The 26,830-nt window shown below is 39.6% G+C and overlaps 1 protein-coding gene across 10 annotated transcripts in view; it reads left to right on the plus strand.

The window, feature by feature from the left end:
• Positions 1-26,830, plus strand: part of LOC114666049 (girdin-like) — a 207,154-nt gene that overhangs the window by 20,422 nt on the left and 159,902 nt on the right. For all 10 annotated transcript variants that reach the window (XM_051919663.1, XM_028820752.2, XM_028820762.2 and 7 more), the window contains exon 3: positions 6,039-6,147. In XM_051919663.1, coding sequence (XP_051775623.1) covers positions 6,039-6,147 — 109 coding nt within the window. The remainder of the gene's footprint in view (positions 1-6,038; positions 6,148-26,830) is intronic.

Consider the following 26,830-nt stretch of genomic DNA (forward strand, 5'->3'; position numbering starts at 1 on the left):
AGCACTAAAATGAATTTAAAAAGACTTGAAAATTGATGGATGTTCATATTTGATTTACAGTATGTCCATAAAGGTCACTTTCACATTATAACGCCCTTTTACTATACACAGCTATAAGTAAAACACAAAATTATTTTTAGTTATTTCACTTGTATATTAATCCTAGACACTAAAGTGTTAACCTCAGACTGGGTCCTTGGGTTATTTTTGTGTCAGACTTGAATTTTCATTCGATTTTTTTTTTTCTTTTTGCTCCACTGATACTGATGCTGCTTGTCGTAAGTAGGTTACTTGTAAATGTAAAAATGCTCAAGGCAGTGTTTTACTGCTGTGCTGTCTATTGACTTCACTAAACAGTCAGCCTATTTATTCCTTGCAATTTTTCACTGAAGCTTTCCACATTACAAATGCTCTTGTGTGATTCTTTTGAATTCTGCCCCTATTATTATATGCAGTGCTGTCTATTCACTGAAATACAGTTTGGAAATAAAACATTTGTTCACTGTATCATGTATACAGGTACAGACACCAAGATGATTTCTTTTAAGCAAAGCCCTTTTATTTAATAATATCCTCCAGCAATACAGAAAATGATTGAAGTGAGTAGGGGCATAATTTTATTTATTTAATTATTTATTTATTTTTGCATCTCATCATCTCTTCACGACAAGGAAGCCTTATTACTAGACGCAGTTGTGAATAGGTGTTTTGGTGGAGATGACAGATAATGAGTCGAAAGATCTAACCCTAGAAAAAGCCACGTACAACAGACCATGACTGAAGACTGGTTGTTGTGGATTAACACAAATCTTTGCAAAGTGTTTTGTGGAAGAGAAGAATGACTGAGGACTGATGTGTTGGTGTTATCAGACATTATATGCTGCTGTGGAGACATGATCGGAATCGGTAGGAGAGCTTCATAGTGGCCATTGTCCAGTTATCCTGAGTACAGAAGGTAAATGAAGAGAATATTTCCAGAATTGTAAATGCAAGGCGGAATGTTGGGGTCGTGTTTGAAGTAAATGACAATGGTAGCATGGAGAATCTCGGAAAGAGCTTGAGTTTCAGCTTCACCACCATAAACTCCAGATGTTGCCATGTATTGATAGTACTCCTGACTTGTTGTGATAACTCGACTTGTGTTGGAAAGAACAACAGGAAGAACATCTCCAAATCTGTCCCAATGTGATGCAACAAAATCTACTGCCCTATGTTGTAGTATGAGTGCATTGCTTTTGTCAACTGTTTGTGTGCCCACTGATAGGAACAGGCAGTTGCCAGATCCTGGAATAGAGATGACGTTGAACAAAAACCCATCGACAGAGAAGATACTGTCGTTCATTTTATAACAAAGGCTTAGGAAACAACCGTCGCAGTATAGCGAAAAAGCGAAGGAGCGAAACCAATAGCAAGGAGCGAAACCAGTGCCAATGGTCGACAGAATACCTTTCTGTAGCAGGCTACGGAAAAGACTCCCAGGTGCACACATGGCTGAAGTGAAAGGTCACGCGGTCAGGCTAGATATAGGGCGGTAACGTGACACCAATGGGATCATGAGAGAGGAGCGGGGAACGCGGTAGTCCGAAGGAGGAATAGGAATTGAGAAAAGTGGCGTGGGGGTGTATGGGAGGGCTCAGGCAGCGTGGAGGTTTGGAAGAGCAGGAATAGGAATCGAGAAATACCATGTCGGCTGCGTGTGGGCGGGACCGGTTTTGAAGAAGGAGCCGCAGGCAGCGTGGGGAAGGGTTTGGAAGAGGACGAATAGCAATCGAGAAATGCCATGTTGGCTGCGTGTGGGCGGGACCGCTTTTGAACAGGAAGCAGGATGAACCAGAAGAGAAATATATATGAGATGAAGCATGATTATAGGTGAAAATGTTGAGAGTCTGAACCTTCTTTTTATTGTGGTTGGTGAAAATAAGTAAAGCCGACAATCTGAGAAAATAATTCAGGTGTGTTATGTCACCCACTTACTATGGGCATCTCCTGGCTCCTGTTACTCTTATGTGTTTGTGATTTTCATTGGATTTACTTTAAGTTACACCTTTAAGAGTATAAGAGGAATGTTTGAATAACCAGATTTGGTCTGTTGCAAAACTGGGTCAGAAAATAGTGAAAGCAGCCATCTGGTGTTAATGCTGTGGCGTTTTTAGCTTAATCTGTGCATTTTTCTATTTATATTGACTGTATTTTAAGGTCACTGGTTTAATATTTTTCAGATGCCATATAGTGAGTGATGCTCGAGTGAATCAGTTAAGTTTGGTTGTTCAATGTGTTTTATACATTTTTCTATGCAACTAATGGTCGTGGAAGGTTAAGCAGTGAGTTCTCTATACAGGCAGTCCCCGGGTTACTTACAAGATAGGGACTGTAGGTTTGTACTTAAGTTGAATTTGTATGTAAGTCGGAACAGGCACATTATTTTAATAAATGCTATTCTTGACTGACTGTAACCAAGTGCTTTGCCAATGAATGATTGGAGTTTCACTTCTCTCTGACCTTTTTATTATTTCTACTTTATTTCAATGGTGATAGTTTTTCTCTTCTTTACTGTATCACCAGCACTTGCATCAGATTTGTGTTTCAGAGACATTCTTGAAGGGTGAAGACAAAAGGTTAAGATAAGCTCTTCTGCACAACACTGTCCACGCTATCACAGCAGGCAGGCATCCCTCGTCAGCATCTCTGGTGTACTGACAAGAGACAACTTCCTGCTATGTACGTAACAGTACAAGCAGGCTTGCTATTGAGAATGAATGGGAGTAGCAAGGGGCAGTTCACCACCCATCCACCACACAGTCACCTCCACTGCAGTATGCAGCCTGCAGCATGCGTCCACCCACCGAGAACGAGCACGGTGCGGCCAAAAGCATGTAGTGAATTGCCCACCACCGCCCCCATTCAACAGGCAGCCACCCGAAGCACACTACAATGCTACCCTCCATCGCCCCGTTCACCCTCAATGGCCTCCATTCAGCCACAACCGGGTCACCACTTGCAGCAATACCAGCCGCCCACCGAAAACGATTTGGAGGGAGCCGTGTGTAGAGGGCGGGCAGCGAAACACCCTACACCGCTCTATCCAGCCTGCGTCCAGTCAGGAGCAGTAGCTGCGGCGGCATAGTGGGTGGACAGCGAACCGTCCCATTAAGCCTCCGTCCTGCACACGAGCGATAGCTGTGGCCCCAGTGACTATGGACCACGGGAGCCGCCCAAGGGACACAGGGACACTACACTGCGCAAGCAGCGAAATCGTACACCTCCAGCCACCACTTGCAGCATCCTCCGGCCAAAGATGACGGAGTGGCAGTTAATGAGGTGCATGCGTCACAGCTGCGGCCTCATTCGGAAGTCGTAGGTCGGGTGTCCATAACCTGGGGACTACCTGTATTGTACATTGTTTTTATTCATTTCAGGGATGACGGGACCAGTGCCTATCCCAACACCACTGTACAGCTGCTGTGGATATAAAAAATACGACAAAAAACAAAGTAAAAAACATCAGTCATAGGGCACACTTATGCTCACATGGGGATAGTTTAGAGTCTGCAGTTATGAGAGGAAAACCCACATAATGAGAACAGTGTATTATTTAATGAACAAATTCTTTACAGTTGATATAAACTTAAGTGTGTCATTGAAAGTGTCACTCTGAGGCCAGAGTTCAGAAGCCATGTAGGAGGCTAACAAAATGTTAGATTATGTACAGTAGCAGAATGTATGGAGTACAAGTCCAAGGATGTTCTGCTCAAGCTTTATAATGCACTGGTGAGGCCTCATCTGGAGTCCTGGGTGCAGTTTTGGTCTCCAGGCTACAAAAAGGACATAGCAGTACTAGAAAAAGTCCAGAGAACAGCGACTACACGGATTCCGGGGCTGCATGGGACGAGTTATGAGGAAAGATTAAAAGAGCTGAACTGAGCCTTTCCAATTTTTAAGCAAAAGGAGATGAAGAGGAGACATGATTGAACTGTTTAAAATTATGAATAGAAGTAGTAGAGTGGATCGAGACTGTTATTTTAAAATGAGTTCATCAAGGACAAAGACAGTTGGAAATTTGTTAAGGTTAAATGAAGTACAAATATTGAGAAGTTTTTCTTCATACAGAGAGCCGTAAACCTACTGAATAAGTAGTGTTTTAGACCAGGGGTTCCCAAACTTTTCAGCTCACGACCCCCAAAATAACCGTGCCAGTGACTCGTGACCCCCACTATCCTCGGAAGTGGTTAAAATATACAAATGTTGCGCGCAACGGTGCACATGCGCCAATAGGCCTATCCAAACATGAGAATGACAACACGAAAGAACACAATGGTCTAACAACCATATAATTTTTTTTAATAGTAATTTACTCATTTGTTTAATTTCGACAAAATATCTTATCCAAACAAGAGCATGACAACAAAAAAGAACATAACGCTCTAACAACCATATAACTTTTTTCATCCAGCTCAGAAAACATATCAATCCTTCCTATTTCAACTCGCTCAGTCCAGCGCTCAAGTTTTCTCTTGAATGCGTGGATTTTATCATTTAGCGAAATTATGTGTGTGTTCTCACCTTGAAATGACATATTAAGTCCATTCAGTTTTTCAAATATGCAAGCCAAATACGCTAGCCTTGTTAACCAGTCAGGATCAGTGAGGTGATCAGCGAGCTGGGACCCATGCTCCATCAGAAATAAGCGCACTTTGTCCCGCAGCTCAAACAGGCGGCAGAGCACATTCCCTCGCGAAAGCCACCTGACTTCTGTATGGAAAAGCAAGCACTCATGCTCCGATCGCAGTTTGTTACAGAGAGTGGCAAACAGTCTGATATTGAGTGGATGCGCTTTTATATTGTTGACCATTTTTATCGAAGTCTCAAGAACACGTTTAAGTTCTGGGTCAAGTGTTTTGCTCGCAAGAGCTTCTCTGTGTATAATACAATGCGTGAATTTTACGTGAGGCGCCACTTGTAAGACTCTTGCTTTAAGACCTTTCTTTTTCCCCAGCATCGCTCCAGCACCGTCTGTACACACACCGACGCACTCGCTCCAAGACAGTCTGATGGCTTTTTAATTTGCATGTTTTTTTTAAATGTAACTATTAACTACTAGTTTTTATCTTTTGTTAGTTATGGATAAAATGTTATTTCTAAAAAATTGAATTAATTCATTTCTAAAAAGTTTTTAAAAAGTATTTGATTTCTTGGAAATCATCTCGCGACCCCCCCCCCCCCAATGTCTCACGACCCCCCAGAGGGTCGCGACCCCTACTTTGGGAACCACTGTTTTAGACAGGTCTTTAGGGACTTTCAAAACTCTACTTGATGTTATTTTGGAGGAGTAAAGTGAGCTTTGTTGAGCAGAATGGCCATTATCTAGTGTACGTTTTTCAAATGTTTATAATGTTTTCATGTGGCTGGTATTAGTATGCTTCAAAATAAATAAAAGGTAAAAAAAAATTGTTGAATGTGATGGCTTGAATCATTTAAAACGATATAACTCATAATGCCTTATCTAGCCTCCATCCATGACTTAAGTGAACTAACCTAATCTGCAAGTCTTTAGGAAGTAGTGTGAAGACCAGGATATCTGGAGAAAAATCCATATAGCTCAAAGGAGAACATGCAAAATCCATGTAGAAAGTTTAGAGATTCACACCCAGGAACTGTGAGACAGCAGTGGTAACTGCTATAACACTGTGCCACCCAAGCTGTACTAATCTCCTCCTAAACAACTTGTTAGCTTATGATGGGTGCTTTTAAAACATAATGAGACACGGGACAGAAAGAACCTAGTGATCCCTCCTCATCACCACCCAAATCACTGTGCAACTCTTAGTTACTTACCCAAGTTGTATCAAAATTGATTAAACTGAATGAAATTGGCATCTTTAAAAAATCAAGTGCTTTGGGATACTGCCATAAAGCCAGATCCAGTTCCTGTCTTTAGAATCTTTATAGCTGTTTGGATGTTTCAGATTTTAAAATGCATTTTATTTATGTTCAGTTTGCAAAGTTAACCCTAAAAAAAACAGTATTTCTTTTTATTATAGCAATCCAGATGATTCCGCTCAGCGAGCAAATAGGAAAGTGAACAACGACATAACTCTCCGGATGCAAAACGTATCAATTCTTGTCCGGCAGATCAAATCCTACTACCAGGTAAGGCTTGTCAAGTTATTTAGTCTCGACAGCACTTTGTCAAGGTTGTTGCCAGTCCTTTACTAGGCATTCTTTTCTGTCATACACATTAGTACTCCCACTTATATAAAATCTGCTTAACCACTGACTAGAACATTTATTGTGTACCATTGTGTGTCTCATTTCTGACAATTGTTTGTTTGTTTTTCTTCTTCCCAAAATGATTTTTTTACTTCAGATTTCTGTGTTAAAACGTTGCAGTGCTTACAGCAATGTGCAGTTCTTGGAGGAGAAAAACAAGAAAAAAATACACAAAAGCTATCTGCCTGCCTTGTCCTCTGCACAGATGTTTGTGGCTTATGTGATGTGGAAATAATAGCTTACTCTTTAAAGCTCTGTAATGACATACATCGAGACTAATTTGAATTGTATAGCCTACGGATATTAAAAGGATGCAGAACAGATTTTGGTATTGCTGTAGTTTTAAACTGAGTCAACCTTAGAAGTTTTATAATAAATGGAAAGCAGCGTGATGTTACAGAGGTTAGGCCCAGGACACAACTGTCTGGATTATATTTGCCATTCTGTCATGCCAATAAGGGCTTCCTCAGTGTTTTTCCACATTTTGAAGATGAACATGTTGTGTTAGTTGGCAAATTTAGTACTAGTATTGTCAAGTGTAGTATGTAGTAACTTACATGTTCGTGATGGTCGGGCATGCAACACTATACCATTCCTTATGCAGTTAAAAACAAGAATATATTAAATGAAATAGCTATTTTTTAGGTAAGGTGAATGGATTTACAATCAGCAGCACGTTGTTTGTAATTCTTTCCAAGTTTTTTCCAAGAAATGGACCTTCGTTTGGGTTTCACTGTATGTCTGCAGCAGTCTGCCCATATATTTAATGCTTTAGGTTGCCTGACTGTAAACTGCTCAAAAAAATTAAAGGAACACTGAAAACGCATCAGATCCCAATGGGGAAAAAAAAATCCTGCTGGCTATCTCTACTGCTATGGACTGATATGGTAATGTGTTAGGAACAAAAAGATGCCACATGGTTTGATGGAAATGAAAATGATCAACCTACAGAGGGCTGAATTCAAAGATACCCCGAAAATCAAAGTGAGAAAATGATGCGGCAGGCGAGTCCATTTTGCCGAAATTTTATTGCAGCAACTCCAAATCGTACTAAGTAGTTTGTATGGCTCCCACGTGCTTGTATGCATGCCTGACAATGTCGGGGTGGGGGGCATGCTCCTAATGAGATGACGGATGGTGTCCTGGGGGATCTCCTCCTAGATCTGGACCAGGGCATCACTGAGCTCCTGGACAGTCTGAGGTGCAACCTGGAGGCGTCTGATGGACCGAAACATAATGTCCCAGAGGTGTCCTATTGGATTGAGGTCGGGCAAGTGAACGTGGGGGCCAGTCAATGGTATCAATTCCTTCATCCTCCATGAACTACCTGCATACTTTCGCCACATGAGGCCGGGCATTGTTGTGAACCAGGAGGAACCCAGGATCCACTGCACCAGCATAGGGTCTGACAATGGGTCCAAGGATTTCATCCCCATACCTAATGGCAGTCAAGGTGCTGTTGTCTAGCCTGTAGAAGTCTATGGGTTCCTCTATGGATATGCCTCCCCAGACCATCACTGACCCACCACCAAACTGGTCATGCTGAACGATGTTACAGGCAGCATAACGTTCTCCACGGCTTCTCCAGATCCTTTCACGCCTGTCACATTTGGGGTGAACCTGCTCTCATCTGTGAAAAGTACAGGGCACCAGTGGTGGACCTGCCAATTCTGGTATTCTATGATAAATACCAATCAAGCTCCACTGTACTGGGAAGTAAGCACAGGGCCCACTAGAGGACGTTGGGCCCTCCGGTCACCCTCATGAAATCTGTTTCTGATTGTTTGGTCAGAGACATTCACACCAGTGGCCTGCTGGAGATCATTTTGTAGGCTCTGGCAGTGCTCATCCTGTTCCTCCTTGTTCAAAAGAGCAGATACCGGTGGGTCCTGCTGATGGATTAAGGACCTTCTACGGCCCGGTCAAGCTCTCCTAGAGTAACTGCCTGTCTCCTGGAATCTCCTCCATGCCCTTGAGACTGTGCTGGGAGACACAGCAAACCTTCTGGCACTGGCACGTATTGATGTGCCATCCTGGAGAAGATGGACTACCTGTGCCACCTCTGTAGGGTTCAGGTATTGCCTCATGCTACTAATAGTGACACTGAGTGTAGCCAAATGCAAAATGAGTGAAAAAACAGATGATGAGGGAAAAAGTGTCAGTGGCTTCCCTCCAGCTGTTAAACCATTCCTGTTTTGGGGGTCGTCTCATTGTTGCCCCTCTAGTGCACCTGTTGTTAATTTCATTTATACCAAAGCAGCTGAATCTGATTAACAAGCCCCTGTGCTACTTAACTGACCAGATCAATAGCCCAGACGTTTCATTGACTTGATGCTATACTCTGATTAAAAAGTGTTCCTTTAATTTTTTTGAGCAGTTTATAATATAAGGATAAGCTTCTGTGAAATGAAACGATTATGTTAGTCCAGCTGATGAATTTGTATTCCGGCAACACAATGGATAGCAGAGTTATTGCTGTTGTTTAAAGGGTTTTTTTTAGAAAGGTTTGTTGAACTGTGCAAAAGGAGAAGTTAATCACCTACATGTAGTGACTTTGCCATTCCTTTCTGCCGTGTGAATCATTCGACAGTGGGGTATGCCATCATCTGGGGGGGGGGGGGGGGGGGGGGGGGGGGTGTCTATCTGTGATCTGAGATGTGGTAGGTCTGACTAAAGCTTGATGTTTATTAAAATATAATAAGTACTGTATTGTATTCTTGCTTTGGACCTGAACAATGATGATTGATCACTTTATATGCACTCTGTAAATTGGCTTTTGGTGGTTGAGGCAAAGGATTAGGATATTTAATTTTTGTTATGATTGCATTTTATTGTATGATTTTTTTTTTTTTTTTTTACTGAGAATAGGCATGTTTGGAATATGTTTAAAGTTGTATGTCTGTCTTATCACTAAGCAGTAGAATGGAGGGAGTCTTACTCAGTGAGAGAAGCTTTGACTCAATGTTACTTTTGCGAAATTGTTGGGGAAATGGCCTGTTCTTGTCAAAATTGTTTTAAGGGTTTTACAGTGTGAAAGACTGAGGTGAAAAAAAACATGTCTTGCTGTTATGTCAGTTTGGTTCTGAATGGACCAGAAGCGTATGTTTTATCAGAAGTGTTTCTAGAATAACTCTAAGTCAGCTTGGAAAATGGAAGCAAAGGACATTTTCTTTTTAGTAATATGAGAGTTTGTTTTTCCAGTCCTTGGGTTTGTTGCTACTTGTGGAGTGTGTGGAAATTTTGCTTAACTGTGGCTTTTTCATTCTCATTTGTTTTGGCTGTTTCATACTGTAAGTCAAGGAATTAACTTTAAAGCAGTTTACTGCTCTTGTATATTTCTGTAAAGTGTCATTTTACTGAAAGAAACATCACACAGTATGAGCTATACAGTTATGAAATGATTGAAAAAGAGAAATGTGATCACAAGTGACAGTTAATTGTTTTTCACTTTATTAATGTAATAAGGGCATTGCTTTTAATCTCTGTAATGTGATGGTCCCTGAAGCTTTTTACAGGATTAAATTCTGTGACAGGTATTGAACTTGTATAAACGGAAAAACTGAAAGCTGCACAGCAGTGTGTGTGTGTGCTGCCATAGCTTTAATTTTCCCTGGGGTGCTGATCGGGTTTTCTGAGCATCTGGCTCTTAGCTAGTGGCAGCGCTGCTTCTTTATAAATGGCTGCTTCTTTAGGCTGTGCTGGGGTTTCTGTTAAAAGATGTATAAAATCACAAAGCACAGTCTAGCAGTTACAGGCCTACTGTTACTCAGATTCATAAAATTACTTTTGGCAGATTGTTGCATTTGCACATAACAGATAATTGTATTTCTTCTCTTTTACTATAATAAAAAAAGCCTGGAACGAGACGTGACTTTTTAGCCTCGGACGAGATGTGACTTTTTCAGAGAGATACTTTCACGTCCCAAATTCAAAAACGTTGGCGTGATACACATGCAGAGCAGGTTAGATGTAATGAAAGTATGAAAATTCGAAAGTCTCAAAAAAAAGGATAGTAAAGATCGCATTAGCGCAAATAAACGGAAATTATTACTCTGTCAAATAACGGAACAGCGAAAATAAATATATTGTTCGGATTTAAACATTAAGTCGGAGACTTGTAGATCATCTAATTCGTGTCGCCATCAGGGAAAAGTAGCGTTTCTTCCCAATGAAGAGGTGTAATTGCGAGAAATAAAAGATCTGTTGTTTGATGAAAGTGAAATCCACATAGGAGACCGGCAGAGATGCAAAGTGGCTGGCACGTACCGTAGGCCAGGGGGGTTGGCAAGTAAAGCGAGCAGGTGGCAAAGCCCCCTTGTCTTTAAGTAAAAACATAACTCATCATTTCCAATGCATGTAATATTGCACAAATATTCTCCAAGTTGAGATTTGAGGGTTTCAGAGGTACTGTTGTCATCTACAGTAATTAGTAGCTGCAGGAAGATGCACTTCCTAATATTTGTCTAAAATTTCCCTGTTTAAAAAAATCTGTCTATACATTTGTAGCCTTTTTGAAGGACAGATTTTAAAGTAATAGTTGATGTTGGACTTGCTCGTTCATCTATCTGTTCTCCGAGCCAAGTAGACAGTTCAGGGTTGTGAGGACCTAATGCCTGTTCTAACAGCACAGGGTGCAGGGTAGGAACCAACCCTGAATGAGATGCTCCTCACAGATAACATCTAACACTCGGTTGTATGGGGTCAGTTAAGAGCTGACAGTTAACTTGACCTGCTCATCATTGGCATGATCCTAACTCCATAAGAGGTTGTGTTGAATTTCAAGTTTTAATGATTTAAAGAATTACCACTCATATGTTTTCTATGGTTGAGACACCACTGTAATTGCATACATTTGTAGTTTGCTTGTCAGACTTCAGCATATCACAGTAGTGTAGAGCCATGTTGACTGTCCGCTAACACAGCAGCACTGATGACGAGGGTCTGTGCCTTTGCATTCATTCATTAATCAGACTTGTTTATTCCAGTACATGGATGCAGAGAGCTGGACCCCCCCTCCTATTGATATCCAATACAAAGCAGTAAAAATCCCACTTACCTAGGCAACCATATTTGCATGTACAGGGAATACCCGAGGGGAAAAATAGCAACTTGCAAACTCTTCCCAGACAGTGTCATGGCCAGGATTTGAACACAGAAAATTGGTTTAATAAAACTGATGGATGTATAATTTTAACACACCTTTTTACTATCTCCTAACCTCATGTAAACAAGGTAGCACCATGCTCCATCCATGAAGTGCCCGTGCTAGTTACTGATTACTTGTAGTGGTTCATTTCAGAATGATACGACTGACACTGTGGGAATCAGCGGTTTTCTTAAGAATGGGTTTCATCGATTCTGTGATGCATATGGACAACACAAGTCACTGAGGTGTGCTTAAGCTCCCATGAAGCTGGTTCAGAGCTCTTCATCAGCCATGAACAGAGTGCCCGAAATATGTGTGAAATAATTCACAGTGTGAAAATAGACTTGTGGAAGTGTTGTCATCAATGTAGGTATATGTAATATGTATACAGATCACCCAAAATCAACAATTCACATTAACTTAGGAACCCAGCATGGAATACAGTAATTACAAATGTAGTATGAATAACAATGATGAAATGTAATGCAGAAAATGCAAAAATATACATATGTATGTACAGGGTGGTTTTAATTACACAGTCCAACCGTTCAATTCAGCCACATTGTGAAAAGAATCATCCATCCATCCATCCATCAATTTTCCAACCTGCTGAATCCCAACACAGGGTCACGGGGGTCTGCTGGAGCCAATCCCAGCCAACACAGGGCACAAGGCAGGAACCAATCCCGGGCAGGGTGCCAACCCACCGCAGGACACACACAAACACACCCACACACCAAGCACACACTAGGGCCAATTTAGAATCGCCAATCCACCTAACCTGCATGTCTTTGGACTGTGGGAGTGCCTGGAGGAAACCCACGCAGACACGGGGAGAGCATGCAAACTCCACGCAGGGAGGACCCGGGAAGCGAACCCGGGCCTCCTAACTGCGAGGCAGCAGCACTACCACTGCACCACCGTGCCGCCCCTGAAAAGAATCAACACAACAAATTTGTTTGGATGGAAGATGTCTGAAAAAACGGTCCACCTTACTCCTTTTTAACATTAATAATTGTGGGTGTGTGTGTGTGTGTGCCATGCGGTGGGCTGGTGCCCTGTTCTGGGTTTGTTCCTGCCTTGTGCCCTGTGCTGGCTGGGATTGGCTTCAGCACACCCCCGTGACCCTGTGTTAGGATATAGCGGGTTGGACAATAACTGACTGACTAAAAAAATAATAAAAATAAATTCACTGTTTGCAGCCTTCGAAGACTTGGTGTCAATGTGTTATAAACTGGAGTTCACCATCAAGGTATCTTCTTGTCCATTGCTCTGTCCACCTGTTGCACCAATAAACTCTTAATTGCATTTCTTATAATTTTATCATGCTATCTTCTTTTTTTTTTTTAATTATACTGGTATTTTTTTTAATTATACTGGTGTAATTTGTTCCTTTCGTCTTCCTTATTGACATGGAAGCACTCTCCTGTTAACTGTGGCTATACTACCTTGATCCACCTTTACAAGCTTACTTGGTTGATTGAGTTAATTCTGTGAAACGCATTGAGCAATGTTTCCTTATTTTTCATAAGTTGCCACAAACAGAGTACCTGTGTGCTTGCAATTTATTTGTTAATTTGTTAGCTATCACTGTGACAGTGCATCTCATCATAGCCAGTCGTTTAGAATGTGTTCAGACATTAGTGTTAATTGTTTTGATTTGTTTCATATTTTCTGCTTTTTTCAGTTATTATATATTGATACATAACTCTCTTTGTTTACACATTTTCTGCAGACTGAATTATTATTTCACTATGCATTTTTGTTCTTGGGCTTGAACCTCAGCATTTTGTGAGTCTTTGTTCTCCCATCTCAAAAATTGACTCCATATGAGTGAATGTAGGTGTGTGTGCGTGCCCTAAAATGTACTGGCAGACCATCCAGCTTCTGTTCATGATTTGTCCCCTATGACCCCTGCAACCCAATACTGCAAAAAGCAGGTTTGATAACACACGAGAAGGAAGATTTTGCTTCCTGAACAATTTACAGTGTGTCTTATGAATTTTGGCCTCCTGATCACAAAAATCACCTTTAAATTTTCCTGTCATATACTGTTTTATTGCAATTGCCTGTTTTTGTGGTTTCTTCTCAAATTGTAAGAATACATCCACGGTACTATAGCTGGAACATATGTGGTGATTTAAAAGTAATAATAATAATAATTCATTACATTTATATAACGCTTTTCTCAGTACTCAAAGCGCTATAGTGGTGTGGCCACTAGGAATGCAGCTTGGACATAACAAGTGCTGTTGTTTCATTTGAGAATGAGACAGACTTGCTAAAAAGTATCACTGCATTAAAAAGAATTGGTTGCAATGTAAGATTTTGGTTCCAGGGCAGAAAATTGTGGCATGAAAAAAACTAGTTGACCCAATAGAGTTGTTTATTTTTTCCTCCTCTTCATATAAAACTTGGACTGATGAAAAATTTTATGGAAGCAATGATCAAGAAAGAGGAAGGATTACAATTTTTGAGACTGATGTTTCTATGAATAACTGATGTCATGATTAAGGAAGGCAGTTATGTTGGTCCACAAATCAGACACGTTATCAGTGACAAGCGGCTCAAAGATCTGCCTGTGGTTCCGTAGGAAGTCAAATGGAAGACATTCAAGAATGCTGTTGAGAATTATCCTGGCTACTGCAGAGTACCATGCTAGATCTGGCTGGTTGCTTCAAGCATACAAAACTGAGAAGTGCAACATGTTGCTGACGAATGATTTTCTGCATGCACACTTGGACTTTTCTTACTAATTTTGGTGTAGTCAATGACAAAGATGGTGAAAGGTTTCCCTAGGAATTTGCTAATGAAATCCATTAATGCTATGCAAAACATCAGATGACGGGTACAAATGAAAATCAGCAGCAACACATTTTTTACCTAAAGTAAACTTATAGAATGTGTCAGCATCATTAAGTGATTAAACACACTAAGTTCAATGTTACTTTTATGTTTCTCTAAATTCCTTCTGATACAGTCTGTTTGATAATATATTTGTGTTGAACTTGAAGCTGTCTATCATAGTGACCAAACATTTTTCGGGAAGCATAGCTTTTGAAAAATACACTCAACAGTCACTATATTAGGTACACCTGTTCAACTGCTAGTTAATGCAAATATCTCATTAGCCAGTCACATGGCAGCAACTCAATGCATTTAGGCATGTAGACATTGTGAAGATGACTTGCTGAAGTTCAAACCGAGCATCAGAATGAGGAGAAAGATTATTTAAATGACTTTCAATGTAGCATGGTTGTTGGTGCCAGACGGGCTGGTCTGAGTATTTTAGATACTACTGATTTGCCTGTATTTTCACCCATAGCCATCTCTAGGGTTTACAGAGAATGATCTGGAAAGTGAAAATATCCAGTGAGCGGCATTTCTCTGGGTGAAAATGCTTTTTTGGGGCCAGAGGTTAGAGGAGAATGGCCAGACTTGTTTAAGCTGATAGGAAGGCAACCGTAACTTGAATAACCACTCATTACAACCGAAGTATGCACGTCAACATTGAAGCAGATGGAGACAGCAGCAGGAGACCACACCATGTGGAATGGGAGATTCTCATCATGGATGTGCAGCCAACAAATTTGCAGCAACTGCATGATGCTATAATTTCAATATGGACCAAAATCCCTGAGGGATGTTTCCAGCATCTTGTTGAATCTATGCCACAAAGAACTATGGTAGTTCTGGATACAAATGGGCATCCAACCTGCTACTAGCAAGGTGTACCTAATAAGGTGGTTGGTGCGTGTATTGTCTAGTGTAATGGATGGATGAATATCCATTTTCTATATTAATCACAGTAGGTTTTGGCTATTCATATATTTTCTCTTTACTAACCCCCTTGTCCAGAGCTGTGAATTGCTCCACACTGACCTGTTATGTGCTTCACTGCTTTCATCAGTCACACGTGTTTAAGCTACGTCTATGTAAGTTTTCCACTTTTTCAATGCTGTTCTTGCAAGATTTGTAAAAAGCTTTCTGAGCAATTTCAGATAATGGTTAATCAGTCTTGTCCAATTCGCATTGGCTGGAAACCCTTCCATTATCGTGTTTATTGTTAAGCTTGTTTTTTAATATCTTAAATGATAAAAAAAAGAACAAGAGTTTATATACAGTAATCCCTCCTCCATCGCGGGGGTTGCGTTCCAGAGCCACCCGCGAAATAAGAAAATCCGCGAAGTAGAAACCATATGTTTATATGGTTATTTTTATATTGTCATGCTTGGGTCGCAGATTTGCGCAGAAACACAGGAGGTTGTAGAGAGACAGGAACGTTATTCAAACACTGCAAACAAACATTTGTCTTTTTTTCAAAAGTTTAAACTGTGCTCCATGACAAGACAGAGATGACAGTTCTGTCTCACAATTAAAAGAATGCAAACATATCTTCCTCTTCAAAGGAGTGCGTGTCAGGAGCACAGAATGTCACATAGATAGAGAAAACAATCTCTAGCAAACAAATCAATAGGGCTGTTTGGCTTTTAAGTATGCGAAGCACCACGGCACAAAGCTGTTGAAGGCGGCAGCTCACACCCCCTCCGTCAGGAGCAGGGAGAGAGAGAGAGAGAGACAGAGTTTGTTTTTCAATCAAAAATCAATACGTGCCCTTCGAGCTTTTAAGTATGCGAAGCACTGTGCAGCATGTCGTTTCAGGAAGCAGCTGCACAAAAGATAGCAACGTGAAGATAATCTTTCAGCATTTTTAGACAAGCGTCCGTATCGTCTAGGTGTGCGAACAGCCCCCTGCTCAATCCCCCTACATCAGGATCAGAGAAAGTCAGCGCAAGACAGAGAGAAAAGTAAGCAATCTAGCTTCTCAGCCATCTGCCAATAGTGTCCCTTGTATGAAATCAACTGGGCAAACCAACTGAGGAAGCATGTACCAGAAATTAAAAGACCCATTGTCCGCAGAAATCCGTGAACCAGCAAAAAATCCGTGATATATATTTAAATATGCTTACATATAATATCCGCGATGGAGTGAAGCCGCGAAAGGCGAAGCGCAATATAGCAAGGGATCACTGTATAGTACAAAGACATTTTACTACATTTTGCCACATAAAAGCATAATCAGACAAATATTTTTTTATTTCTAGTAGCTGACTGCCAGTTTTTTTTGTTTTTCTCCCCTAAAGTAACAAGATGAAAACAAATTATGCATCCTGTGGTGAATAGTGGGGGCCCTGACCATGGAAGGACAGGGGGAGAGAGTAGTTATTTTCAAGACCGTTTCTCCCCTGGAGTGATCGAAGACAGTCCCCTTGGTTTCCAGTGGGGCCACGGGTTATGACCATGAAAGCTCAACCCAGCTGCGGCCCGTGTCCACCATCAGGGGGCGCCTGGAATTTTGCAGGGCCCTATTTGGAAGCACTTAAGCCACACCCAGAAGTTCTGACGGAATAAGCTCGTTGGGCATCTGGACTACTTCTGGGTGCCCTATAAAAGGAGCCAGTTACCACCACTGAATGGCCGAGTCTGGAGGAAGTGGATGGAGCTCATAAGGAGGAGTATACAGTAGGCAGAAGGACTGGCTGAAAGAAGGGACTGTGTTTCCTTTAAATAAACCATGTGCTGTGTGGCAATTAGTGTCCTGCCTTTCTGTGTCTGGGTTGGGGCGGCTGTATGTGCCCTTAGGCATCACAGTCCATATATATGTATGTATATCTTCCATCTGGATATCAACAGTAATTTACCTCTGCCAATTATAATTGGAAAGAGTCCTCGGAGTACTAGGCATCATGTTTCCATTTATTTCCTGTTTAGGTGAAGTTTAAAATGCTCACTTTAACTTTCTTTGTTTTCTGTCTTTGGTTTTGCTACAGTAATTTAGGGACTGATAGTACCAACTAGAAATTTTCTTTCTGCTGTTAAGGAAGATGCTTGCATTGGCTTACTGTCACTTTAATTACAAGCATGTGGCGCTTTCCTTCTCAAGGTTTAGTTGCCTCATTCAAGTACTGGATAGTAGCAGTCTGGATTTTATTTAGGTTTATGGAGTTAGTTTTCCTTGGCCTTTGATGATGTGATGGCAACAAATAGGTGAAAATAAGGCTTTGAATTGTTTTATGTAGTCCTCCATTCTTAAAGTTGTGTAACAGGGATTGTCAGCAGTTGCATTTGCAATCATTAAAGATGGGGTTTTGGGGACTTCTGTGTTCAAATGGTGCATGGCAGGTGCTGAACAAGACTGTAGTCACGTAAGTGGAAGATGTGAGTTCTGTCCTCCCTGGCCATCAGACTTTACCTTTATTCTATGTTGATTAGTGTTCCCTAATTCTATTTTCTTATTTATTTTGTCTTTTTTCACTTTCTTCATCATGTAAAGCACTTTGAGCTACATCATTTGTATGAAAATGTGCTATATAAATAAATGTTGTTGTTGTGTGGATCATTTTGTGAAAAAAATAGATGTGTTGTAAAATCGTTTACCAGCCAATCCTGCATCAGTTTCTGCAATACAAAAGAAGGTAAAAAGACTGATAAAACAATAGAAAACCCAAGATGCAAGACCAAGGTTCTTTACATTTAACAATGTGCGAGCATAATGGCATAAAATGTAATTTGCTCATTTAGCAACTGGCAAATGTAGCTTGATAAATATTCCTGCAACGATATACAATACAATCCAATTTATTTTTGTATAGCTCAAAATCACACAAGAAGTGCCGCAATGGGCTTTAACAGGCCCTGCCTCTTGACAGCCCCCAGCCTTGACTCTCTAAGAAGACAAGGAAAAACACCCAAAAAAATGGAAGAAACCTTAGAAAAGGCAGTTCAAAGAGAGACCCCTTTCCAGGTAGGTTGGGCGTGCAGTGTGTGTCAAAAAGAAGGAGGTCAATACAATACACAGAACAGAACAAATCCTCAGTACAGTATAAAAATTTTATAAGTACGGAGCAGAATGGATATGAGGATGTAGCAGATATACTAACTCGCAGATGTGTTACAACCATAAGATTAAAGAAATGTTGCCATAGAATACTGAAAAGGCACTGGAAAACCACGTACCTCCTTTTGAGATGGGAACACTCTGACTAGACTTAGTGGGGAGTAACTGAAGAGTTTCTTTTATGTTTCTGAGGAGAAAGCAGGTAACTTAAAGATTGTCATTTTAATGGATCAGTTCAAAGTGTTTGACGTTTTCTGATTGCCATGTTCATTTGCCGCACACAGATGCTTACATCTTCCTGAAAACGTGGAGCTTGCATACTTTGTAAATAGTAAATCTTAAGATAACCCTGTCAAATCCATTTCAGGCTCATAAGGGACAAAAGTTTATAAGGTACAAAGCAAGAATTAACCCAGACTGGCGAGCCAGGCCACAATAATCTCACACATGCACTCTAGCACATGTCCGATTTAGAACTGGCAATTAACCTAACATACCGACTTTGTGATTCGGGAGATAAACTGGAGGACCACTAATCCACATAGACGTGTGGAGAACCTGAAAAACCCACACAAATGTCAACCAGTTGTGGTCTCATGCTTGGGAAATTAGATATGAGGCAGTATTGCTAACCAATGCCACCACCACGCCGCCTCAGTAAACTGTCTTCATTACTTTTTCTTGTGACAGTGTATAACATATTTTTGATTTTTCTTCTTCGTTGTATCTGAAGATATAGACATTAGGACTCTATTTTTTTTTGTTTTGGAGAAATTAGTTGAATAGGATTGGGGGGCTTATTGACTGAATAGCCCATTTTTGACATAAGTTTTTGAATGTTCTGAAATGTGTATGTACTTTTTAAATGCTTAAAATAATTTTATAGCATGTACATTCCTACATACAGTAGTGGATGTGCAAGTAAAAAAGTAGTCTATTGTGATGGGTCAATAGTTACACATCTTCATAAAAAAAAAATCATTAAACAGTGGCAGGTTCCAAGTTCATTTTTATATTAATTTGCAAATTTGAGGAGATTTGCTTCTGTTGCTGTTTCTTACATTTTTAATAAAGAATGAATTCCTTTGAAACCCTTTCTTTACAACTGACCCTATGCCTACTTAAAGACATGATTCAGCTTGTAGGAAATTGTAGACCAGGAAATTCTAGTGATTCACTTACTGTGCATGTGTTAAAAAGAAAGAAATTGAGTTACATCAGACCAACTTTGTGTGACAGGATAAGGACGCTGTAAACTTTTTTTTTTCTCTTCTTTTCAATAGCAGATGTGTTGCCTGGTGTTCCATTAGGATAAAATGATTGAGTATAAGGCTCTCAACTTTTTGCATTATTCATCTGCGTTAGTTGTGGCACGGGAGATGAAGTTAATGATTCTGTCCTTTAACCTTAACAGATGCTTAGGGAATAGAAAGCCACAGGGCATTTCAGTTACTGTATTGTTTCAGGAGAACTAAGTTGCTTCCTCATCTACACAGTCAATAAAATGTAAAGTTTTTAGCTTCCTCTTATTTAAAAAATTATGTGTTACCAGATCAGTGATTAAATAAACAAATGCTTGTCTTTTTGTTTCTCTTTTAAATAGAAGCTGGTGCTCATTTTTTTTTTCTTTCAGTGCTATCAAAAAAAAAAACAGAAGTAATTCTGTTCCTTCATGCATCAGTAAATGGGGAAAAAAATAACATCTTGAAGCTGGTGCCTTATCCAGGCCTGTTTCCTTCCTTGTGCCCAGTGCTGCCAGGATTGGCTTTGATACTCCACAACCCTGAGCCCCTGGATTGGAATAAGCAGGCCTGAGCATAAGATGAGGATAACATTGAAGCAGCATTAGAGACAAGGAATGAAGCATCCTTGGGCAAATGTGAATCAGTCTGTCTCGGGGCAAACCCACACATGCAATTCTGCACTACTCTAGGGGTGAAGGATTAAAACTTGAGTACCTGGGAGTGAACTGACTGACTGACTCGGGTTTTGAACCCAGAGCATTACATCCATGAGCCAGCAGTGTTAGCCACTGGGCTGCCATGCTAACCTGGGTTAAAAAAAAAAAAAAGCAACTTAATAACACTCTCATATATATATATATATATATATATATATATATATATAAAATATAAAAATTTTAGATATATAATATTTTATGTATATATTTTAGATATATACAGTGCATCCGGAAAGTTTTGACAGCGCATCACTTTTTCCACCTTTTGTTATGTTACAGCCTTATTTAAAAATGGATTCAATTCATTTTTTTCCTCAAAATTCTACACACAACACCCCATAATGACAACGTGAAGAAAGTTTACTTGAGATTTTTGCAAATTTATTAAAAATAAAAACAATGAGAAATCACGTGTACATAAGTATTCACAGCCTTTGCTCAATACTTTGTCAATGCACCTTTGGCAGCAATTACAGCCTCAAGTCTTGTTGAATATGATGCCACAAGCTTGGCACACTTATCCTTGGCCAGTTTCGCCCATTCCTCTTTGCAGCACCTCTCAAGCTCCATCAGGTTGGATGGGAAGCGTCGGTGCACAGCCATTTTAAGATCTCTCCAGAGATGTTCAATCGGATTCAAGTCTGGGCTCTGGCTGGGCCACTCAAGGACATTCACAGAGTTGTCCTGAAGCCACTCCTTTGATATCTTGGCTGTGTGCTTAGGGTCGTTGTCCTGCTGAAAGTGAACTGTCGCTCCAGTCTGAGGTCAAGAGCGCTCTGGAGCAGGTTTTCATCCAGGATGTCTCTGTACATTGCTGCAGTCATCTTTCCCTTTATCCTGACTAGTCTCCCAGTTCCTGCCGCTGAAAAACATCCCCACCTGTAGGGATGGTGCTAGGTTTCCTCCAAACGTGACGCCTGGCATTCACGCCAAAGAGTTCAATCTTTGTCTCATCAGACCAGAGAATTTTTGTTTCTCATGGTCTGAGAGTCCTTCAGGTGCCTTTTGGCAAATTCCAGGCGGGCTGCCATGTGCCTTTTACTAAGGAGTGGCTTCTGTCTGGCCACTCTACCATACAGGCCTGATTGGTGGATTGCTGCAGAGATGGTTGTCCTTCTGGAAGGTTCTCTTCTCTCCACAGAGGACCTCTGGAGCTCTGACAGAGTGACCATCGGGTTCTTGGTCACCTCCCTGACTAAGGCCCTTCTCCCCTGATCGCTCAGTTTAGATGGCCGGCCAGCTCTAGGAAGAGTCCTGGTGGTTTCGAACTTCTTCCACTTATGGATGATGGAGGCCACTGTGCTCATTGGGACCTTCAAAGCAGCAGACATTTTTCTGTAACCTTCCCCAGATTTGTGCCTCGAGACAATTCCTTTGACTTCATGCTTGGTTAGATAGATAGATAGATAGATAGATAGATACTTTGTGCTCTGACATGAACTGTCAACTGTGGGACCTTATATAGACAGGTGTGTGCCTTTCCAAATCATGTCCAATCAACTGAATTTACCACAGGTGGACTCCAATTAAGCTGCAGAAACATCTCAAGGATGATCAGGGGAAACAGGATGCACCTGAGCTCAATTTCGAGCTTCACGGCAAAGGCTGTGAATACTTATGCACGTGTACTTTCTCAATTATTTTATTTTTAATAAATTTGCAAAAACCTAAAGTAAACTTTTTTCACGTTGTCATTATGGGTGTTGTGTGTAGAATTCTGAGGAAAAAAATGAATTTAATCCATTTTGGAATAAGGCTGTAACATAACAAAATGTGGAAAAAGTGATGCGCTGTGAATACTTTCCGGATGCACTGTATATATGTATATGTGTGTATATATAATATATATATATATATATATATATATATATATTGCGGTGGGTTGGCACCCTGCCCAGGATTGGTCCCTGCCTTGTGCCCTGTGTTGGCTGGGATTGGCTCCAGCAGACCCCCGTGACCCTGTGTTCGGATTCAGCGGGTTGGAAAATGGATGGATGGATGGAGATATATATATATATATATATATATACATACTAGACAAAGAGCCTGTTTCGACAACGTAAGATAAAACGGGCATGAGTGGAATAGTATAATATATAATAAGTATAAGCACCACAAACCTGATATAGGTGTATTGAATGAATGCGTAATTAGGCCTTGAGCTGTAGTTGAAATCGCCTTTCAGGCCTCTAGAGCTTTAATCGAAGTCGCCTTTCTCTTTGAATTTTTGCGGCCGTAAATCCGCCGCCTCCCGCGATGTTGGAGTTGGATGTCGTCGAAGTCGCCTTTCTCTTTGAATTTTCGCGGCCGTAAATCCGCTGCCTGCCGCAATGTCGGTCTCGTAAGGTTTTCTGGGCTGCTGCGCAGCAGGCGACTGCGCATTCGGCTTCGGAAATGCGCAGAAGGCGACTGCACATTCGGCTTCGGATGGACGTGAGTGAGTGAGGAGACTGGCGAATTATGTATTAAGATGTAAATGTATATATGTGTGTGTGTGTGTGTGTGTGTGTATATATATATATATATATATATATATATATATATATATATATATATATATATATATATATATATATAGAGATATATATATATATAGAGATATATATATATATAGAGATATATATATATATATATAGAGATATATATATATATATATAGAGATATATATATATATAGAGATATATATATATATAGAGATATATATAGAGATATATATATATATATATATATAGATATATATAGATATATATAGATATAAGATATAGATATATATATATATATATATAAATAGATATATATAAGATATAGATATATATATATATATAAATAGATATATATAAATAGATATATATATATATATTATTAAAAAAAAACTTGGTAAGGATATCTTTTGTATTTAATAGTGGGGAAAAAAGCCTGGAAACGGGCTTGTTAAGGAGAATGTCTGAAAATATAACATTTTTAACAAACACATCAAATGTTGAATGCTAGAGTAATGTTGAAGCTGAGCATAAGAATGAGTTTACCATTTACGTCTCCTGATAGGTCTTCAAACACAGAAACAGAAAGGGCATTGTGATTGTGGTTGGAAGAGGTGAAATGTCTTAATAAGAAAGTTAAAGTTGACATTTTCCCTATTATCTAAAATTGTCATCCATTCTTCTGTTAAATTCAAGTAAAGATTAGCATACCTACATTGTATTTATTTAATAGAATAATATTTAGGATGGAAAGACTATATTTGTCTTTTTTTTAATGGCATATCCTCATACATTTACTTTACTGATGCCGAAAGTAACTGATCTTATAGGAGCACATAAAACATTTTCTATGGGGAAGGAAACAGCAGATTACTAATGGCTGTTTGCCTTTGAAGAAAAGCAAGCTTTGAGTGAAGCCATTTAGTACTAGTATTTCATAGTAGCTTCTTGTTTGAATTATAAAACGTTAGGCAAGCAGTGGGAGGAATAACACCTCCTTTTTTTTCCACTTCATGTGACCTTACTGAATAAAAAGACTGGAACTAAAATAGCTGAATGTTTTCCCACCATCGTAGCTGTCATAGTGTCAGTAGGGGTCACTTGAGAGTACTGAGCTGAACAGTTTGGGGTTCACAAAGGCTATGATCTTAGCTTTATCAGAATCAACTGAACTAATCTTCTGATGTATGTGTTAGAGTTTTCCTTTGCCCTTTGGCATAATAAATCTAAGCATTAGATATAATTTTCACTTGGAGAGATTTAATATTGTGGCAAAGAGATGCCATAGTTTCTACAGTGTGCAAAGCAGGGTGACAAAACTTTGCATAGAATGTGATAGTTTTACTAAGTGATATGCAGTTGTTGATAGACAGCTATCAGATAATTGTAAAGGGGGACCTCAAAACTGAACAGATGTCATTAGGTGTCACACACTGCTGGTTCTCCCAGCTTACTGACCTAAGACAAGGTAGGCTGAACTTTGATAGCTTTACTGTGTGTGCCTTCAAATGCCTGCCAGATGGTTTGCTGTAATAAGGAATTTTATTGTCTCTGTAAGAAAGAAGCATGAAAAAAAACATAACTATTTTGAAGTTGTGTGACATTTTTTGCTTTACTAAAAAAAAAAAAATAAATCCCAGTTGTTAAAACATCCATCCATCAGTTTCTCATATATACTTTTTCAATTTCTGGGCTATGGGGAACTCAAACCAATCCCTGTTATGTGGCTCACATGTGGAAACACTAAGTGGGAGACCAGTCTAATATAGCACATACTGCCACACACAGATTTGCTCACGCCAAGCCAGCTTAGAAATTAAATCTTCTGCAAAATATACAAAGAGAATGACTGGGCCAGAAATCAAAGTGGAATATCGAGAGCTGTGAGGCAGCAGCGCTAACCACTTGTAACTTTTTTTTTTTTTTTTATAAAAAGAATCATGTTTCTTTAATTTATTTTACGGTTATTGCTTTTTTTTCCCAATGCGTGGTAAATTTCTCTGAATGTCAGTGCTGATATTAATCACACAATTGTGCAAATGTGTTTAGATTTCCCAAAAAAAAAAAAAAAAATGCACATGCAAAAAATATTGCCACATGTGGCCTGTGTGTAAACTGTAAGCGGTGCCTAGATATTGCAGTTTTCAACAACAAGATCCAGTAAATTTAAAAACAAATGTGCATAGCTAAAAATGTTTTGGGAAAGATCAGGATTTGCTTGTGCATTGAAAATTAATAAGAAATTTTGTTTCTAAATATAATGTTCCTAACCATATGATATAAATGAGAAATAAAACAGACTGTATCAATTTTGCCACCCATGTGTCAAAATCTTCAACACTCCTTTGGCAAACATGTACAACAGGCCAGGATGAATTGCAGTATTAAACAGAATTAAATGAAGCTGTGTTCTGACCCAGTTTTGTTTTTTTTGAGCCTTCAGTTTTGAGGACCCATAGCTCACAGAAGAATTGCAAAGAAAGACCCATGAATGTGAATTCTCGAAATCTGAGAACACCACTCTACTCGCAGCTCACTTGATCAAACATGCTGATGCTTAATACAGAATAAAGGCAGTCTGTAGAAATACTTCACTTTACACAGAAGTAGCAGGAATAGTAATACTGTCGCATGTACAGAGTACAGCAAAATTCTTATATGCATGTCCAACTTGACTTTGAACCGCTAGATTAATTTTAGAATCTGACTGACTGAATGAATGCTTTCCTTGTGTAAAATGTGTTTTCTGCTGGCCTCAGTTTTAGACTCCAGGAAAATAACTGAACAAAGGTAATGAGTGCATGAGGTAAGCTGATTTGCGTTTTCTGTTAAATAAAACAAGGTGATGCATTTTAACACATTCTTGTTTACATATGCCACCAGGGTGGTGATATGTTGGTTAGATGTGCAAGTACTCTGTACATGTCACAGTAATATGGCTACTGCTAACACTCCATGTGTTCTATGGTACAAATATTGCTTTTTAACCCGTTGCATGAATTTGCTTATGAGAAGTAAGTATGTGATGTATTTACAGCAACAAAATGCAGCTAATAGAACAATAAATGAGTCCCCTCCACCATAAAATAATAGAACCAACTGTGCATAACTGAACAGCCGCCAAGCAGTACACTTTTACCCACAACAGTTTTTGAAGACATTCTCATCTTGCTTCTGTGATCTCTCTGCTTATACACCACTTACGAGTTCTAAACCTGAAAATGTTTCTGAGGCTTTGATAATAATTAAGTACCTTTAGTAGCTAACCCAATGTTTTGTTTTTTTTTTTGGAACTGCTGCATTCCAGAGTAGGTGTTCAATTTCTCAGTAAATGTTATAAAAATGGTAGGTCTACTTAACTCCTAAAGCTACTCAGACTTGCTATACAGATTTATTAAAGAATGTAAGTCCCAAGAACGTGTTCATGATATGCCATACAAATATAATAATGATCAATGATTGTTGTCAATGCATTCTTGGCAGATGTATTCTCTATTTGTGGGGACAACTTGTTTTTTGGTTCACTGAATATGAATGAAAAAAAAAAACATAGTCTTAAGCACAAATAATTCTATTTGCACCATGTTGCATTTTTCTCCTTGTCTATTATTACTGCCTTATGCTTTAAATATCATTTGAAATTATGAACTGGGTTACTCCTATCTTTGATAACAGCATTTAGATCAAGTTAGGTTGCAAACCAAAAAAGAAAAGCTAGGCAAGAGTGCTGGTCTGAAAGAGACTGGGATCGTTAGAAATTTGCATGAACTTAAAGTAGGGGGTTGTTGCAAATCAATATAAATTCTTGCTCTTTCAAATCTGAACAGTCCTTGTGGTCTTTATCACCTCACACACACACACACACACACACACACACACAAATGCCTTACTTTAAATCTAGAACAGTGCCCGTTATGTTTAAGGTTTTTGTCCCAACCATCTTTACCTTTTAATTGGACTCCAGCTTCTATGAAGTGACATGTTATTTACCATCTCTCTATGTTTTGGTGCCAATCCAGAGATTACAAAATTGGGTTTGCTGAGTTACTACTAAATCTAGCTTGCCTTTGTTTATGTTA

This window comes from Erpetoichthys calabaricus, chromosome 15 (assembly GCF_900747795.2).
Source record: "Erpetoichthys calabaricus chromosome 15, fErpCal1.3, whole genome shotgun sequence".
Lineage (NCBI taxonomy): Eukaryota > Metazoa > Chordata > Cladistia > Polypteriformes > Polypteridae > Erpetoichthys > Erpetoichthys calabaricus.